Here is a 15,452-nt window from a genome sequence, read left to right as displayed (position 1 = left end):
AATTGAGGTATGTAGCCTGTTGCATGTCTATTACTGTAGACCCTTTATTCCTAAGGAAAGCACGTCGCACGAAATGACGAAACATTCACTCCTGTGTGTCAGCCAATGCCAATGCTCCAGTACCAAATTTGTTCGTACCGCCCCACACGATGCTGGGTGGTATTCCTCGACATCGACATTCGCACACAATCTAGCTCGTGCTGCATCTTCACACTCGTAATAGAAGAGTGTCAACGGTATCTGATTGACAGGTGCGTCTCATCCTGCGCCGTGGGTCCACATGTACGTACGTTACATGCACGAACTGCTTTGGGAAAACGCTGTCCTTTGCATGATGCATGTTGTTGTTCATGGCCAACATGCGGTGTCCACGGCCAGAAGGTATCTGTCATGGTGACTATAATTGAACGACCTTCGTTCCATCCTACCATCGTCTCTCATCCTAGTGTGTGCGTCCAACATGCCATCTTGGGCCGTGGTTCGGAGGCCATATCTTGGGTTATCGAGAAAATACAACAGCTTGACTCGGGCGGGTAAGGTGAAGCTGTGGAGTGCGCTCTTAAACGCTGTCTGCGCTTTGGTGGTCGCTATTCTGGGCAGCCTGTTCAACAACACGGCGCTCAAGTACATTGCATTTGGGCTGTCGCTTGTTGCGATGGCTTTGCCATTTTGGTGAGCACATGAGTCTGCATTCATGTTTGATTCCTGGACACATCCTGACGAGAGCGGAATCAGGGCTCTGAAGCATGATTTGAAGAAAGACAATCAACTACCTCTATCAAACTTGACGCAAGGAAACCAGTAAGCTCCCTTCCATCGCCTGTACACTCTTCATCGACATAAGTTGAACTCATAACAGGGAACCTCCAAGGGATGTCCGTATCGATATGGGATCCGCAGGGACCGCAGTTGACTCCCAGCAAGGCAACACGAATACCATTCGCCAACGACCTCGTCCACAGGCCGCACAGGCTGCACAACCACTTCCATCACCTCCTCCATCACCTTCTCCATTACCGCCTGCACTGCTGCTGCCGCCGCCGCCACCACCACCACCACCACCACCTTCTCCACCACCGCCTGCGCTGCAACCACCACCACCACCTCTCCCTCCTTCTCCTATTCCTCCTCAATCAACTCTTTCTCTACCTCCATCGTCCCCACCGCCTCTTTCATCATCACCTTCGCCATTAGCCCCGCCCCTTCCCACACCCACCGAACCTCTTGAGGTCTACAAATCCGAATCTGTCGGCGACCACAAGACCATGACGACGCGCGCGACGCTCTACCGCGACGGCATGCTCCTCTGCGATGTCCACACCGACTGCCGCAACCCGACTCAGGGCCTCCGCGGGCGCGCGCTCCTCCTCGTGCTCGACGCCGCCGGCCGCATCCTCGCGCGCTTCGAGGTCGTCTGCTCGACGCGCGGCGGACTCCTCGATTTTTTTACCGAGTCGTCCGGGCGCGAGATGATGCGGTACAGCGTCACACAGGACGTGGCGGCGCGCGCGGCGCGGCTCGAGGTGTGGCAGGCGAACAAGGAGAACTTCGAGGCGCTGGAAGCGAGGATCTTGAAGGTGAAAGCGCGCGTCGTGGACGCGTTGGACGTCATCAGATGAGTCGAACGTGGATCGCGTGTGATTTGAGATGCTGGAAGTGCTCCCGTCAGATGTATTCCGTCAAGCATTGGCGTGATATTAGGATCTGGGAGATGTTATGTTCGGCCGGGTATACGAAGATCAGAGACTACCAGTTACGTGAACGGGTCGAGATCGTTTTCAGCGCTGGATAGATGGACCTTCGATCCGAGGTTAGTTTTCCAATGACTCGCTTTAATCCACATGACACCATACGCGAACGCCGGCGTCTCTCGCGAAGCTTCGTAGCTAAATTGATTAGGACAGGATTACTACAGACCCAATGAGCATGCTAGACGGGCACCACAACCCGCAGACATAAGTTGGGAGCTTGATTCGAAGGGATTAGGCCGACTAGGCAATTCAATCCGTAGATGTATCAATTGATACGTGGGACCACAACTTGCAGAGAGCTGGGAGCTTGATTCGAGGAATGCAGGCCGAGCAAGCAGCTGAGTACACCGATCGCGTATGGATTTATATATGGGAGTAGATAACATAGAGTTAGACCCGGTCCACCGAGCCAAACTAGACAGCACAGTACTACAATGACAAGAGGAGATGCATGATTATCCCAATACATTGAGCAAAACAGCCAGAATAACACCGACGGCCTAAATTGAACGAACGAATAGACGAAACGAATGAAAGATGAAAGCCCCTTGAAAATACCACACGCCGCAAAGCATCCGAGATATCGCGAGGGATAGAAGCGCGGAAGATAGCACCTACTCGCCCAGTATCGCGAGCGCTGCCCGCAGCTCCTTCCGCGCCTGCTCGGCGTCCTCATAGTCTAACGCCGAAATCGCAAACCGACAATGCTTCTGCGCTTTGGCAATGATAGATGGCGTCAACTCTTGTAAAGGCGGGGGCGGGGGCGGAGGATGCGAGAGATATACCGCGCTCGACGAGTTATATGGCGGCTGCGGCTGCTGCGATGCGTATGGAGATGATACGCCCGGACCTGAGCCTGCGCTGGTGGGCGATGCGCGGGGCACATAATGCGTGGGCGATGCGGACCTGCAGGGTGCGGACACACCCGTAACTGAGGTCACAGATGACGCGCCGATGGAACCCGTGCGATCGCGTCTGTGCCCATGTGTTTGGGTTGGAACAGTACTCCCGTTTGTCGGTGGACTCGACGCTGTCAGCGACGTCGTACGTGAGCGACGTTTCTTCGAAGATCCAGACCCAGAGGAAGAGACCGACGACGGCGGTGAACTGCCGCTTGCGCCTCTGCCTGCGATGGGGATAGACGCTGGCTTTGGATGTGATGTGATGGGCATCGAAGACTCCTCGCCGACGGTGGGCAGTCCGGAGAATGCAGCTGTCTTCGGTAGCGATGTCGAGGCAAGTGGGGTGAAGTGGGCAGCATTCTTCGGTTGCTCGTAGAGGCCGTCGTCTTCGCGTCCTTCAAGCTCGCCACTGACGCGCGCGCGATGGTCGCCTTCCCGTTGGGTCTTTGGGGGCGTTCCACGCTGACTGTCCTGGGACGGTGATGGGGTCTGGGACGAGACTATCGCCGAAGGAACAGACGGCATTTCGTAGGGCTGTTCCTCTGGTTCTGCATCGGCGGGGCCTGGCGTCGGTTTGCGGCCCTCCCGGAACGCCTTGGCGATGTCTGCCGCCTTCCACTTGGCATAACGGACTTTATCCTCGTGCTGATTCGGTAGTGAGTAAACGGCGAGCGTCAGTGCGGGAGAAGAATCGGATAAGTGAATGGGGCGCCTACCGCCTTCCACGGTCCCTTGTCTTCGAAAACCTTGAGGACTTCGAGGAACGTGGCAGCCGCGAGGAATTTCTTGGCCGTGGAACGGGTGGCGACACCGCGACGGTCTTCGTTGTCGGCCAAAGTGAACACACGAAGGGCAAAGTTCTCGGTATATGCTGAGGAAGCGGACTCGACGTCGACGGCGTCAGAGGGACCGATGGTCGTTCGAAGGGACTCGAGTGCGGTGAGGAGGGACGATAGGAAGGCCCGGTTAGCAGGTGCGGGCGCTTTAAGGGCAATGCCGACCTGAGCCGCGTAGTACGCACCTATATGACACGGGCATGAGGATAGCGAGCGATATGTGAAAGACGTGAAGCGTACACCAGTATGCAATTATAGGGTCTTGTGCCTTGAGCTCGTCCGCCCTTTGTAAAAAAGATGTGACGGGTTTTAAATCCTGTGGGATGGGGGGAAGACCTAGGTAAGAGTGGGGGGACATGGTGGGGAAAACGCGGGATGATGGATGAGGAAGAGGAGGGCAGCAGAGCGAGGCAAGTTATAAGGAGGCGGGGGAAGGTGAGGTAAGTGAGTGGTGGAGATGGGAGAAGGATAAGATGTGAAAGTCAGACGGAAAAGTCCCAGGGACCGCAGGACCGACTGCTGAATCGGCACAGAAGCGTTCACTGTGCTGTGTCTGGAATGAAAGCGCGGAATCCTGGGGTGGCACAGACACGGCTGTGAACCTTGGCCTGGGTGAGGGAAGACGTCCGCTGCTCCACTTGAGTCGTGGATTCTGGCAACGAGGCTGCCGCGCGTCGACTCCAAGATTCAATTTCAGGTTGGCTCCCTGCAGCTCTCTGCCGTCCGCCCTATTGGATTGATTCGATGGCCACAGAGGGTGTAGTGCAAAACGCTGACCGTCCCAGTTCGCATAAGCCTGCGTGACCCTGCTTTAGGGCCTGACGTCATCGTTTCGTAGGCTCGTAGCGCTTCGTGCGCACACCGTGGGAGTCTTGCGCGCACATCTGAGACTATATCTGTGAGGTTCGAGTACAACAGAGAGCTCGAGGTCACCAGTGAGATATCGCTCGAGGAGGTCTGCATTGTAGTCATGGCACCGAACACCAGGTCCTACAGTCTTTCTCCATGTTCGATTTCGTTCTCGTATCGGTCTGCTTTCTGCCTTGGCCCTTCGACGTCCACGATGGCTGGAATGCGTTTCTGCCAAAGTGGCAGAATTCTAATCTGTTCTAGAGACAGTCTCATGATGCGGATACAAAAAACCTGACGACCTCGTCGACGTCGTTTTCGGACGTGTTGCGACACTTACACGGTGACGAGGGCTCTGATTCGGCCTGGCGTCACATCGCGGCGCATTGAACCTCGGTGAGTATTTAATCCTTTCGATGGAGAATTGACCACCCACCTTGCTTCCAACATGTCTCAGATTCCAAAGCAGTTCGAACGTGGATTCAAGTTTCCCGTTCAAGATCAGGATCTCCCTGATCTTCAGGCGGAACTCGACCCCGAGCCTATCAGCGACATTACAGCTGATGGGAAGCACTACAAGGCCGCTGGGAAGTTGGAAGGGGAAAAGGCGCTCGTCACCGGAGCGGACAGCGGGATTGGCAGGGCTGTTGCCATTTTGTTTGGTCGGTTCCCCTTTACAATGATATTGAATTCGTGCTGAAACATAGGTGTACTTTTGGAGGGGGCCGATCTCACCTTGGCCCACCTTTCCCAAGAAAAAAAAGGACATTGCGCGCACCGTTCAGATGATCGAGGAGAAAACGAACGATGTCCGTAAAGTGGTGACGGTCGAGTCAGACCTGACATCCGAAGACAACTGCAAAGCCCTCGTCGCGAAGCACATCCAGGCTCATGAAGGCACCCTCGACACATTGTAAGTGGCTATCACGTTATATGGTTTCTGCTCACCCTCGATTTCTACACGACAGGGTGTTGAATCACGGTGTCCAGCACAGCAATACCGACATCACCACCCTAAAATCTTCCGACTGGCACGAGACTTTTGACACCAACATCAATGCCTTTTTCTATAGTCAAGCATGCTATACTACATATGCCCTCGGGGAGCTCTATCACGTTCAACGCATCCATCAACTTCGCCAAAGGACACCCCAAGCTTGTCGATTATACTGCAACCAAGGGTGCTATTGTTGGTTTCATGCGCGCCCTCAGCAATCAAATCGTCGCTGAGCGCGGCATTCGGGTAAACGGTACGCATATAGCGACTACCTCTTAGGTCCTCAAGGGAACTGGCTCTGACAACCCTATACTATGTGCTTCATTTCACATAGCGGTCGCTCCTGGTCCAATCTGGACGCCTCTGATCGTCACGACGATGACGAAAGACTCGAAAGAGTCATTCGGTTTGCGGGCACCCATCGGCCGTGCAGACAGCCGATTGAAATCGCGATGTTCTTTGTCTTTCTTTCTAGTGCGGACTCAAGCTACATGTCGTTCGTATTGCATTGTCCTTCTTACCCTGTTGACAACTTTTCTGATTCATTCGATTATTGTTGTAGTGGGCAAGTATTGCACCCCAACGGCGGAACGGTCATTGCTTGACTTAACAGAGCAAAGAGATAACGAATTTGATCTTCGTAAATCAATGAACTCCCATGGTACCCCAAGGAACACGACTAAGAGAGCAGCAGATTCTCCGTCTTCGTCAAAAGCACTCCTCTTAGAAGTGGATGAGGTCGCAGTACATCTTCTCTTCAAGGTCGTAAGTGGAACGATCGCTCCAACGGTTGAATTCGTTGTGTTGCACTTGCCCTACGACGTCTCGAAGCATTGGAAAACGCAGTCTTTGAAAAGGAGACTGTCGACTCCCTCCGACTCTTCACTTCTCCACGCATCTACCGCATGGACGAACTCTGTCTTTAAATACCCCGTACCTATTCTACTAGGACCTCATCTTACGGACTTTCCATTTCAGCCCGCGTCCGCTCCTCCAGCATCATCACTCGATCACGCACAGATCCAGACGCCGATGACGGTGTGCTTGGGGGTCCCTTGGGCGGATTGGTGTCGCCTACGCTAGTTGTGCGGGCGGTCAATAGATGATCACCCTGCTTGCCCGTCGGGAACAGTTGAGTTTGAAAGGATCGAGTATGATCCTTGCAGATGGGATCGTTAGCACGGGTAGGGGAAGGACGCTGCAGCTGCCTGTATGACGACCCTGGCTCCGTTACTGATGCAGGAGCGTTGCTCAATCGCCCACTCGTTGATTCCGAGTCCGGATTTGCCCCCGCAGCCGCTTCCGCCATCTCGGCTCGCGCTCGGGCGAGCTTCTCACGAACGCGTTTGGCAAAGGACGTCTCCGAGTCATGTTCACAAATAGACGAGCGATGATGAATCAGACCGATGTTGGTAGTATTGGCGTCAACTGTATGCGCAGCTGAGTAAGACAACGTGCTGCGGGGACCGTTGGGGCCCCTCTTGAGCACAGCTTGGCCCGGCAGGCCCTCGATTCCACAAGAGCGAGAGGGTAGTAGGTGGGAAGCACTTGCGACCGTTTGGGAACTGGGAACGGGCGGAAGCGGGCGAGAGAGCTGGTCACCCGCGAAACCGAGACATGCATCCGAGTGCTCGGTATCCCTGTGTTCGGAAGCCCTATCTCCATCCTCGGGTGCGGCCTCGTCGTCCGTGTGTCTAAACAAGATATCCCCTCGCCACAAGAGGTCACCGACGTCATGGTCGGCGGTACCTTCACGCTCTGACAGATTAGATCCGCTGAGACATGCGGGAAAACCCTCCGCATGCTGTGCACCTACTTCGTGCCTTTCAGACAGGGCCAAAATAGCGCTATGAGCCTCCGGAGACGAGGAATTGGCGATTACCAAGGGGCGTCCTTGTTTTCCGGGCCCGCGACCGACGTGTGAGCCAGACGATGACGCGGCGTTTACCAAATTAGACTTATAGTATGGAGGCTGTTCTCCTGCGCTTGCTGACTGAGGGACCTGTCGAACAGGAAACCACATGGAATAACAATCAGTGACTCAATTTGCTACCTACACAACCATCTGCAACGTACACGTACCTCATCGGTGAAGGCTTTCCTGGCCGAGATTGAGGGTGCCCGACTCCTATACGAGGGAAGCGTTCCTGCCTCCGCTTCCGGATCTTGAACGTTGACCTCCGCCGCCTCGACCGTCTTAGTGTAGCCATCAATGAAAAGGACATCATGGGGCGCACATCGAGACGGAGGAGGATCAATTGAGATCATGCTAGCGATGCGGATGGGTAGCATCACCGAGACGTCGGATGTGAAGCCGGGTGCGCTTGAAGAAGCGGATATCGTAACACGGATGGAGTAGTCCACTGCAAGGAGACGTGATCGTGAAATGGAGAGGGCATCGTACTGCAGGGCCCAATGAACAAATGAAGGGTCCAGACCAGCATAGCACACGCACTGGAATCAGAATAGAGTGTTGAAACTCCATATCGGCATCGGGACCCACGCCCGTCCACCACCCCTTAGCACTGGCATGGCCTTTCGTGCCGCGCTCACCGATTTCGAGCCTACTCTCAGCCAGTTCCTTTTCAAAGACAGTACTCTTATATGCTCCAGCATCGTCGGTGTTTTTGTCTTGTAGTGGCTTGTATGTCGTCGTCTTCCGCATGAGCACGAGCATGACGCCACGTACGACGCGGCGAGTGTCGTTTACCACACGTATCTGTACATAGCATTGTTGTCCGGAAAGATACGTCAGGCGTGGGAGACGGGCTGTCAGCTTGAGCCTGTTGGACGGATAGCGACCTCCAAACAAGAGGGACTTGTTGGCAGTGGCGATGAGCGGCCTCGGCGCCGGCGCCAACAAGGTCTGCATGGAAAGATGCGGCCAGATATTACATGACCGGTAGAAGTGCGCAAGAGAGCATTCAGATGTGTCCTGATCCTTGACCTTGATGGAGCTGTCAACGAGGAATGAGAATGAGAATTCAAAGATACAACAAACATGAACATACACCATGGCGATGTATCGAATAGCTATGCCTCCGTGGATATCAATAGCTCCTTTCGCATTGCCGTTTTCGCCCTCTGCAGGCAAATCCATTTCGAACGGGAGAACATGTACGCCTTCTCGACTGAGTCTGAATCCTTCTTCGTCGCCATCCTCCACACATTCTGCGAAGATTTGATCGCCAGCGTAGCTCACCTCCTCCAGTCTTCGTGTATATTGATAGAACAGATGCTTGTGCATGCCATCGGGTAAGCACTCGAAGCCAAGTACGCGGACTTTCCCTTCCGCCAGGAGGACACGCGATTCTTTCTTGGAGCACTTTCGGACGCGCACCAGCACCTGTCCGGAGAGGCATTGCCCTTGAACAAAGCAGTCGCTGGATAAAAGGATGTCGACGTCGACGCGCGCTCGAGCTTTCGCACCTTCCAAGATAACAGTGTCAGAAGGATCTGTTTCATCGATGCCCAAGCTCCGCGCGGAACTATTTAGAGACGAGACAACCACAGCACCAGGTTTCAGCTTTGCATTGCAGTTCCCTAGAAGATTCGTCAGCTCCGCAGCTTTTCTTGCTGGATGAGCCCCAGTGCTGATCAGAGTGCCATGCCTCTGAAGATCAGATTGTTCCTTGAAATCCGAGAAGCATGCTCGAGAAGCTAATGATTGAATAGAAATCATAGATTCGCTAAGTTCCGAAGTGTCTACGGCCAGATCCGTATGCCGATGCTCTGCATCATCGCGACTGAAGGCATGGCTGAGACCATTGAGCTCCTTGACGTCATCATTGATGTATGCGGGTGCACCTGTCCCTTTGAGTTCGCTGTGCAGATTGCCATCAAGATCGCTTGACCCTCCAAAATTTGGCCCAGACATAGCACCAACTGAGATAACGATGGGAGCGAAAGAAACACACTCAAGAGAAGATCCAACTGTCATGCGAGAGCTAGACTGGGTGGGTGCTCTAGTATGTGCTGTTGAAATTTGATATCTATCGGCATCAATATGGTCTGGTCCATGGGGAACGGGGGTATGCGCAGTCAACAGCATTGCGGGGCAAACCAAAGGTCAAGCGCAAGAGGATGTTGAACGAAGCCAAGGGACGCTAGAGCTATTGAGATCTGTAAGTGCTCTTTGACTTCGAATGTCAACTTGAACCGTCGGGTGAAGACGAAATAGACCGCCGAAAGTCTGAAACATCATGGTTAGGACGCAAGATGACTTTGTTGATGAAACCAAACACCGAACGCAGCCCTTGCGCAGCCGGTGGCACATTTCTATGCTTGTTCCTTTTTGGGAGTTGCAAGGCCTATCAAAGGAGGTAGACAGTGCTTAGCAACGGCGATAATATACCGCCGCTGTCGGAGCACTGATGTGCACACCGGGAGTGTCCGACCGTGGGAAGAAGGCTTCAAGAAGTTTAGAGATACGACGGGAGTTTGGATTGTGCAGGAGCTGGTGACTACTAGCAATAAGTAATAAATATGGAGGTGCGGGGACTGGTATACACAAAGATTGTAAGTGCGATTGTCCGATCAAAGTCCGGCTTGTGGATATAATTTTAGTATGGTCAAAAGTAGGCAATGCTAATGATAAAATATAAGTGGGTGTGGCAATGCAGACTGAAGAAAGGAGAGGAAAAGGAGATTTCACGTTTGTCACCAATGTCCAAGACGAACCGCTTCTTGATCGAAGCCGATTTCTAACCAAGGGTCAACGCCGTCAACCTGTTGGCTTGTGTCACCCAAACCAACAAAGCCGACTCGATGGTAAACGCCCGCCGCAGCAGGGTTGTTGTGCGCGACGTAAAGAGCAACATACTCTTTCTCCTTCAACAGCTGCCTGCAGGCCCAGCGCACTAGACGTTCCGCGCAACCTTTCTTCCTCCAACGGGGATTTGTGTACACTTTAGTGATGGCTGCAACTTTTTCGCTTCGGCGCGTCGCTGCAACGATTGACGCGATCTCCGAAGATTCTCCGTCGCACTTGGCCTCAAGCACCCAAAGATAGTTACGGCGAATAAGATATTTTGCGTCCTTCTTGGCACCTTTCTTGCAGAGCGTGAAAGGTTCCTGATCGGGGGCGACAATCAATATCACATGATTTAGCCTCAGTGGATAAGTGACGACTCACAGAGGTAGCCGCAAAACCTTTGCATAGGGATGCCACGGCGTCGATGTCACTTTCTACAGCGAGCCTTGGAGTGAATGAGATCCCGGGAATAAGCGTTGTGCTTCGATTGACGAATGTCTGCTTCGTGCAGTACGTCAAATTCGCAGCATAGTATGGCGTCTTATAACTCGAAATTTGAGTGTTTGCCTCCCAAAGGGAAGTAAAAACGCGGGTGACCGGCTCTTGAGCGAAAACAGAGAATACCCTCTCAGGGGGGATATTCTGCAAAAGTGCATCGACGAGAGCCTTTATCCGTGGGTACACATACATCGTGTCGAGGAGTGTGTCGAACGGAGCGGTGGTAAAGATGAAAATGGGATATGAGCCGAGTGGTCCTTCGGTGCATGACAACACGAAGTCTAATGTGAATGGGCTTGTAGAAGAGTGATATGATGAGCATGTGAGCCAGAGCTGAGGACGAGAGGTGTCATTCGGTGCGGTCAAGTGTGCAATAGCATGGGGATACATTATGTTCGCATTGCGCTCGTGCTGACGAAACGCGTCCCAAACCATGGGCGGTAGCGCCGAGGAATGGCGGAAAACGCTGACGATGGGACTTTGGGGAATAGCGATAGGCATAATGCAAAACGGTGAGTGCTTGAAAGAATGCTTAAATGGTTGATTAAACGAACGTCTTTATATGAATAGAGTGCACAGGCTGTCCTGATGTCTAATGAAAACCAAAGACAGCTCTCTGACTCCATCCCCGATGGTACGAGTCATGGATATCCCATTTCAAGGGATGGCAACGGGATGTAACAAAGCCCGCTCGCGGAGGCTCCCACATACCAGGATGGTTGTGTTCCGAGTCCACAGCTCTGGCTATTGCTTTAGTGCAAATATGGAACAGCACAGGAAACAGTCAAATCCTCACTGCATCATCCACTTGCGGGCGCAGGCTTCCGAGGGCGTGTCGCATCGACGCCGCATATTGATCGTCGTGGCCTTTAGCGCCCGGGTCGGAGAGTCGAGTCATGAAATGCTCACTAATTCCCGCCTCAAAGCAGTCTCAAAGCCCAGCCATCAGATATCCGTTGAAATCGTCGCGTGCCTATATGAGCTTGACAGGGCATAACACGAGCTGTGCAATGCGAGAAATCAAATCAGCCACACAGGACAACAGTCCATGGAACTCACGAACAAACAGGTACAGCTGCAGGATACTTAGTGTATCACAAGACCAATGCGTTCCGCTGCATTGTATATGGCAAAAATAGCTTTAATTGGATGCCGTGGATTGATGGGCCTCAATCAACCGAAGAGCCTAGACAAGCTGGGCAAGGGTTTTCATGACGCAGTTTATTCGTTGAGGGTGATTTGACTGTCATGGGAGCCGCCCATCGGCGCTTATCGGATGAAGCGCCCATGCACCATGAGAAGCATCGACGTGCAGCACAAACAGAGGATCTCTAGGAAACGCGTTTGAGGAGGCTCACGCTCCGGACCTTGAGCACCGTTTGATCCGTTACGAACCTGAACATGTAAAAATCGCTCTGATACCTGTGTGAACAGTCCATGATGCAGTGAAGTCGAGTCATGAAGGCATCATATCTTCGTGCACGAGTTCCGGACCATCTGTTGGCTTTTCTGGATTACCATTAGACACATATGGCTCTAGCGGCAGCCAGAATTTGGATGGGACGAAGTGGGGAAGTTGAGAAAACATGATCAGTGCGCCTAATTGAGAGACCCACCCAATTGATTCGTCATCAACTATTTATCAGTCTGCTGGGGAGACTAAACTGGGTGATGTAGCGACCTTACGCCACCTTACGCCACAGTAATACGGGCTGGGCCGATTGGCCGTCTCATCAACAGCTCCAACGCCCAACATTCAACCAGGTTCAACCCCACCACCTAGAATTTTGTCTCAATCAATATGTCGAATAATCCTGCGAAGACACACAATGCCATATCCTTACGTGCCAAGGCCCGTGCCCCATTGGAGCGCAAAATCGTTCATAAGAGCGTCCTTGGCAACCCCTTCCACACACAATGGTCGTATCTCATTGAATTTACACGTCATGCCTTCTTGATTTATCCATCATGCAGGCCGTCCGTTCCCGTCGAAATGCAAAGCTCCATACTAGCGCATCTCGTCGCGCTGGTTGACGGAGTTGGCGAGTATCGTAAAACTCAGTCCGATCATGCCCATCGAAAGAGAAAGGCTGCGCGAGTTGATGAGGCAGGGGCAAGGCGGAAACGGAAGAAAGGAGAATCACCATCTGACGCGGTGCACGAAGCACTTGGAGGCGAGGTAACTCGGCAAGACAGACCATCCCGCGTAACAGATGAGGATCTAGAGTCTCAGAATCTTGGTGATCTATCATCAGCCCCTTTGCCCTCAGTTTTGCGACACATCACCGTTGGTATTAACGACGTCACCAAACGTCTCGAAATGTTTGCTCGGTCGTTGCACCAGGTGCACGATACTGCGCTGCGGCCGCCGATTCGAGCTGTATTCGTTTGTTGTGCAGACATCGACCCCCCAGCTCTTGTGGCTCATCTTCCGCAGCTTATAGCAACATGTAACTCCATCTCTACTTCTTCTGATCCAAAGGCGGCTTCATCTTCTTCGATAAAGCTGGTTCCACTATCTAAGGGGGCGGAGTTGGCGCTTGCAAAGGCCATTGGCCTCAGACGTGCCGCAGTACTTGCGATTGATGTGAGTTTTTAGTTCCTTGTGACTATAACGTACTGTTCAACAATTGCTGGGTCAGGATTCTCTCCCTCATCAGTTGCAATTTGATGGACTTCTTGAGTCGATTCCCATTCTCAAGGCATCTTGGTTATCCACTCCGACTGCTCTCGCAGGGCTAGAACGTACACACATCAAGCAACTCCGTACTACTGCACCTAAAGACATGAAACACTCCAAAGAGCAACGAGCAGAAGAACGCGCTTTGGCAAAAAGTAAAAAAGGGAAAACATGAGGACATGTCCCTCTTGGTAATTCGAGATCATAATCAGTGATAATAACACGGTCATTGTTCACACAGTCTTTCTGTATCTCTCAGCCATTCAGAAGAACGCAGTGCACGTAATTCTTAGACGGGAACATCTTGTGGGACACCTAGTCTGAGATTAGGGCTATGCGGTTGTGAACCTCTGATATCCTCCCGCTACGTTCCGCTTGGTGCTGCAGAATGAGGACCAAACTCGATGCGACGAAGGCCCCATACTCAAAGCATTTTTAGTGTTTGTGAAGCCACCCAGATCCTGGAATCAATACATATTGAGGGACAAAACATAGACTGGTATCAATCAAGAACAAGGGCGTCTTTGTTCCCATTTCACTTCGACGGTGATTCTGATAGTTCATGCCATCAAGGCGATATGTCGCAATTCGCTACACGCACATTTATATGAGTTTCAATGTGGGTAAAGAACTCTGGAGGGATGCTTACTTCTGGACCTGTTGGCCAACTTTCATGGTTTCGTAGACAGTGTCTTCCACGCTGTCCGTGGTTCCAAGGTTCTGGCCATCAAGACGAATATCTTGAGCCTTCTTAGCAAGAGAAAGAATAGGAGCCAAATCATAATCCGATGAGAGGTGGAAAAAGAACGTGGAGGAGATGCGAATGAGAGGGCGATCAGGATTCTCAATCTTGCGACGCTCGATGGTCTGCAAACAGGCATTAGAGCATAACCTTCCCCGTACAATGAAACACGTACAGCGACTGTTGATTCGTTCACAACGACCTCATGGTACCCAGCCTTGACAAGACCGCCTGTGAGATGCTCGAGTTGCTTGCCCGCCTGTACGAGCAAATAGCGACCGGTCGAAGGAAATTTCACTGCAATACGCTTCCCTGTGTTGCGAGCCCAAATATGCAAACCAGGGTATCGAGATCGACCATGAATTGTTAAGAAGTTGAGGTCTGTATGGAATCCAGCGAGGATAGTATTGACCTCGCCGTACTTGACAAGGTCAGACGCGGTTGGCGCAAGAAGATGCGGTCTATGCAATCATGGTCAATGGATGTCATACGTCTCCTCAAAGGCAGTTCTGGCATACCCATATTTAGCCGCATCTGTGAACGTTTCACGAGATAAGCCCATGCCCATCGCAGCCATTTGAGCTAACCCTTGGACACTAAAAGACGCGATTCAATAGAGCACATGCACGAAACCTACTGGACGTACGCGTTCTTCATAGAAGTGCCCCAGGCTCCCATGACGGGAGCCCAGCGAGTCTTCAAAGCCTCGTCATCAGGGACGACATTAGGAGCATTCAGACCCGGGTAGTTGGTCTCGTACGGGGGTTTCTCGCTCATCTTCCAAAAGAACCTACACTTGGGGTCGGGCTGATGTGCTGTGATATCAAGCGGTCTCTCTGACGGACTCAACCGCTCGATGACACGCAGGCACGGCTCATCTACTGCACACTTGGGCTTCTCTGTGTTCTCTAGGGTGACGCCGACCTGGTAGCTAAACTCGGGGCGTTCATCCTTCTTCAAATCGGAAATCGGCTGGGCGAAGTAATCCTCTTGAAGATCCAGAAAATTAGCGTTGTCATCCTCAGAGACACGCTGATCTTTAAGCAACAGAGCGCCATAGGTAATCAACGCATCGGCAGCCTGTAAAGATACCAATGTAAGACTCTTTTGGGAGCAATGTGCTCAATATCTACTCACTTTTTTGCACTCATCCTGCACAGCTTGAGACTCCAGCGGTTGAGAGAGGAATAAGTCCAGGTCGATGACAGGTAAGTTCGCCATGACAAAGCGATATAATATTTCTGAATCTGGATAAGTTCGGCGCATCGAACGCCAGTCAAAATCGAGACAAAAAATCATATTTGAGAAAGATAAAATTTCCTTACTGTTAGAATTTGAGTTGGAGGAAAGTTTTCAGGCGACAAAGACTTGTAGAGGTTCAGGTCAAATGGCAGATAACGGTCTCCTGGAATACCATGCGATGAGCTGCGATGAGGGCACGCGG

At 52.2% G+C, this 15,452-nt stretch overlaps 9 protein-coding genes across 9 annotated transcripts; 4 read left to right on the top strand and 5 right to left on the bottom strand.

Moving 5' to 3' along the window:
- Positions 1 to 460: 460 nt before the first annotated feature.
- Positions 461 to 1,792, top strand: HETIRDRAFT_114291 (uncharacterized protein; the record flags this gene model as incomplete). The annotated part of the gene is made up of 4 exons (XM_009542661.1): positions 461 to 672; positions 736 to 801; positions 860 to 1,577; positions 1,670 to 1,792. The coding sequence occupies 4 exons, from the start codon at positions 461 to 463 to the stop codon at positions 1,790 to 1,792; spliced, it is 1,119 nt and encodes a 372-aa protein (XP_009540956.1).
- Positions 1,793 to 2,016: 224 nt separating this feature from the next.
- Positions 2,017 to 2,220, bottom strand: HETIRDRAFT_166522 (uncharacterized protein; the record flags this gene model as incomplete). The annotated part of the gene is made up of 1 exon (XM_009542660.1): positions 2,017 to 2,220. One exon carries the CDS (start codon positions 2,218 to 2,220, stop codon positions 2,017 to 2,019), a length of 204 nt encoding a protein of 67 aa, XP_009540955.1.
- A 145-nt stretch (positions 2,221 to 2,365) lies between these two features.
- On the bottom strand, positions 2,366 to 3,847 carry HETIRDRAFT_447614 (uncharacterized protein; the record flags this gene model as incomplete). Its single annotated transcript, XM_009542659.1, has 3 exons — positions 2,366 to 3,298; positions 3,370 to 3,674; positions 3,730 to 3,847. 3 exons carry the CDS (start codon positions 3,845 to 3,847, stop codon positions 2,366 to 2,368), a joined length of 1,356 nt encoding a protein of 451 aa, XP_009540954.1.
- A 612-nt stretch (positions 3,848 to 4,459) lies between these two features.
- On the top strand, positions 4,460 to 4,636 carry HETIRDRAFT_166520 (uncharacterized protein; the record flags this gene model as incomplete). The annotated part of the gene is made up of 1 exon (XM_009542658.1): positions 4,460 to 4,636. The coding sequence occupies one exon, from the start codon at positions 4,460 to 4,462 to the stop codon at positions 4,634 to 4,636; it is 177 nt and encodes a 58-aa protein (XP_009540953.1).
- A 150-nt stretch (positions 4,637 to 4,786) lies between these two features.
- Positions 4,787 to 5,940, top strand: HETIRDRAFT_413346 (uncharacterized protein; the record flags this gene model as incomplete). The annotated part of the gene is made up of 7 exons (XM_009542657.1): positions 4,787 to 5,000; positions 5,046 to 5,047; positions 5,094 to 5,251; positions 5,377 to 5,588; positions 5,670 to 5,733; positions 5,769 to 5,831; positions 5,898 to 5,940. The coding sequence occupies 7 exons, from the start codon at positions 4,787 to 4,789 to the stop codon at positions 5,938 to 5,940; spliced, it is 756 nt and encodes a 251-aa protein (XP_009540952.1).
- Positions 5,941 to 6,293: 353 nt separating this feature from the next.
- Positions 6,294 to 9,212, bottom strand: HETIRDRAFT_99403 (uncharacterized protein; the record flags this gene model as incomplete). The annotated part of the gene is made up of 4 exons (XM_009542656.1): positions 6,294 to 7,337; positions 7,418 to 7,738; positions 7,791 to 8,292; positions 8,347 to 9,212. 4 exons carry the CDS (start codon positions 9,210 to 9,212, stop codon positions 6,294 to 6,296), a joined length of 2,733 nt encoding a protein of 910 aa, XP_009540951.1.
- Positions 9,213 to 9,751: 539 nt separating this feature from the next.
- HETIRDRAFT_431499 (uncharacterized protein) lies at positions 9,752 to 11,445 on the bottom strand. Its single transcript, XM_009542655.1, has 5 exons — positions 11,383 to 11,445; positions 11,141 to 11,326; positions 10,975 to 11,064; positions 10,470 to 10,919; positions 9,752 to 10,408 (listed from the first exon to the last, which is right to left on the bottom strand). The coding sequence occupies exons 2-5, from the start codon at positions 11,210 to 11,212 to the stop codon at positions 9,995 to 9,997; spliced, it is 1,026 nt and encodes a 341-aa protein (XP_009540950.1). The 5' UTR covers positions 11,213 to 11,326; positions 11,383 to 11,445; the 3' UTR covers positions 9,752 to 9,994.
- Positions 11,446 to 12,387: 942 nt separating this feature from the next.
- Positions 12,388 to 13,441, top strand: HETIRDRAFT_308446 (uncharacterized protein; the record flags this gene model as incomplete). The annotated part of the gene is made up of 3 exons (XM_009542654.1): positions 12,388 to 12,509; positions 12,561 to 13,173; positions 13,229 to 13,441. The coding sequence occupies 3 exons, from the start codon at positions 12,388 to 12,390 to the stop codon at positions 13,439 to 13,441; spliced, it is 948 nt and encodes a 315-aa protein (XP_009540949.1).
- Positions 13,442 to 13,680: 239 nt separating this feature from the next.
- HETIRDRAFT_468777 (uncharacterized protein) lies at positions 13,681 to 15,400 on the bottom strand. Its single transcript, XM_009542653.1, has 7 exons — positions 15,334 to 15,400; positions 15,146 to 15,255; positions 14,655 to 15,088; positions 14,527 to 14,604; positions 14,184 to 14,469; positions 13,916 to 14,133; positions 13,681 to 13,857 (listed from the first exon to the last, which is right to left on the bottom strand). The coding sequence occupies exons 2-7, from the start codon at positions 15,227 to 15,229 to the stop codon at positions 13,827 to 13,829; spliced, it is 1,131 nt and encodes a 376-aa protein (XP_009540948.1). The 5' UTR covers positions 15,230 to 15,255; positions 15,334 to 15,400; the 3' UTR covers positions 13,681 to 13,826.
- Positions 15,401 to 15,452: the final 52 nt, after the last annotated feature.

Source organism: Heterobasidion irregulare (assembly GCF_000320585.1).
Source record: "Heterobasidion irregulare TC 32-1 unplaced genomic scaffold scaffold_01, whole genome shotgun sequence".
Classification (NCBI taxonomy): Eukaryota; Fungi; Basidiomycota; class Agaricomycetes; order Russulales; family Bondarzewiaceae; genus Heterobasidion; species Heterobasidion irregulare.
Note: the sequence above shows the minus strand (reverse complement) of the source record. Positions and strands in the feature narration are given on the sequence as shown.

Bases quoted from the DNA above. Each gene is read 5' to 3' on its own strand.
- HETIRDRAFT_431499 (XM_009542655.1), bottom strand. From the start codon at position 11,212: ATGGAGTCAGAGAGCTGTCTTTGGTTTTCATTAGACATCAGGACAGCC. The intron at 11,065-11,140 runs GTTCGTTTAATC...TATTCCCCAAAG, and splicing joins CACTCTATTCATATAAAGAC to TCCCATCGTCAGCGTTTTCC. The intron at 10,920-10,974 runs GTATCCCCATGC...TCTCGTCCTCAG, and splicing joins GAGCGCAATGCGAACATAAT to CTCTGGCTCACATGCTCATC.
- HETIRDRAFT_468777 (XM_009542653.1), bottom strand. From the start codon at position 15,229: ATGGCGAACTTACCTGTCATCGACCTGGACTTATTCCTCTCTCAACCG. The intron at 14,605-14,654 runs GTACGTCCAGTA...CGCGTCTTTTAG, and splicing joins GGCACTTCTATGAAGAACGC to TGTCCAAGGGTTAGCTCAAA. The intron at 13,858-13,915 runs GTAAGCATCCCT...ATGTGCGTGTAG, and splicing joins GTTGGCCAACAGGTCCAGAA to CGAATTGCGACATATCGCCT.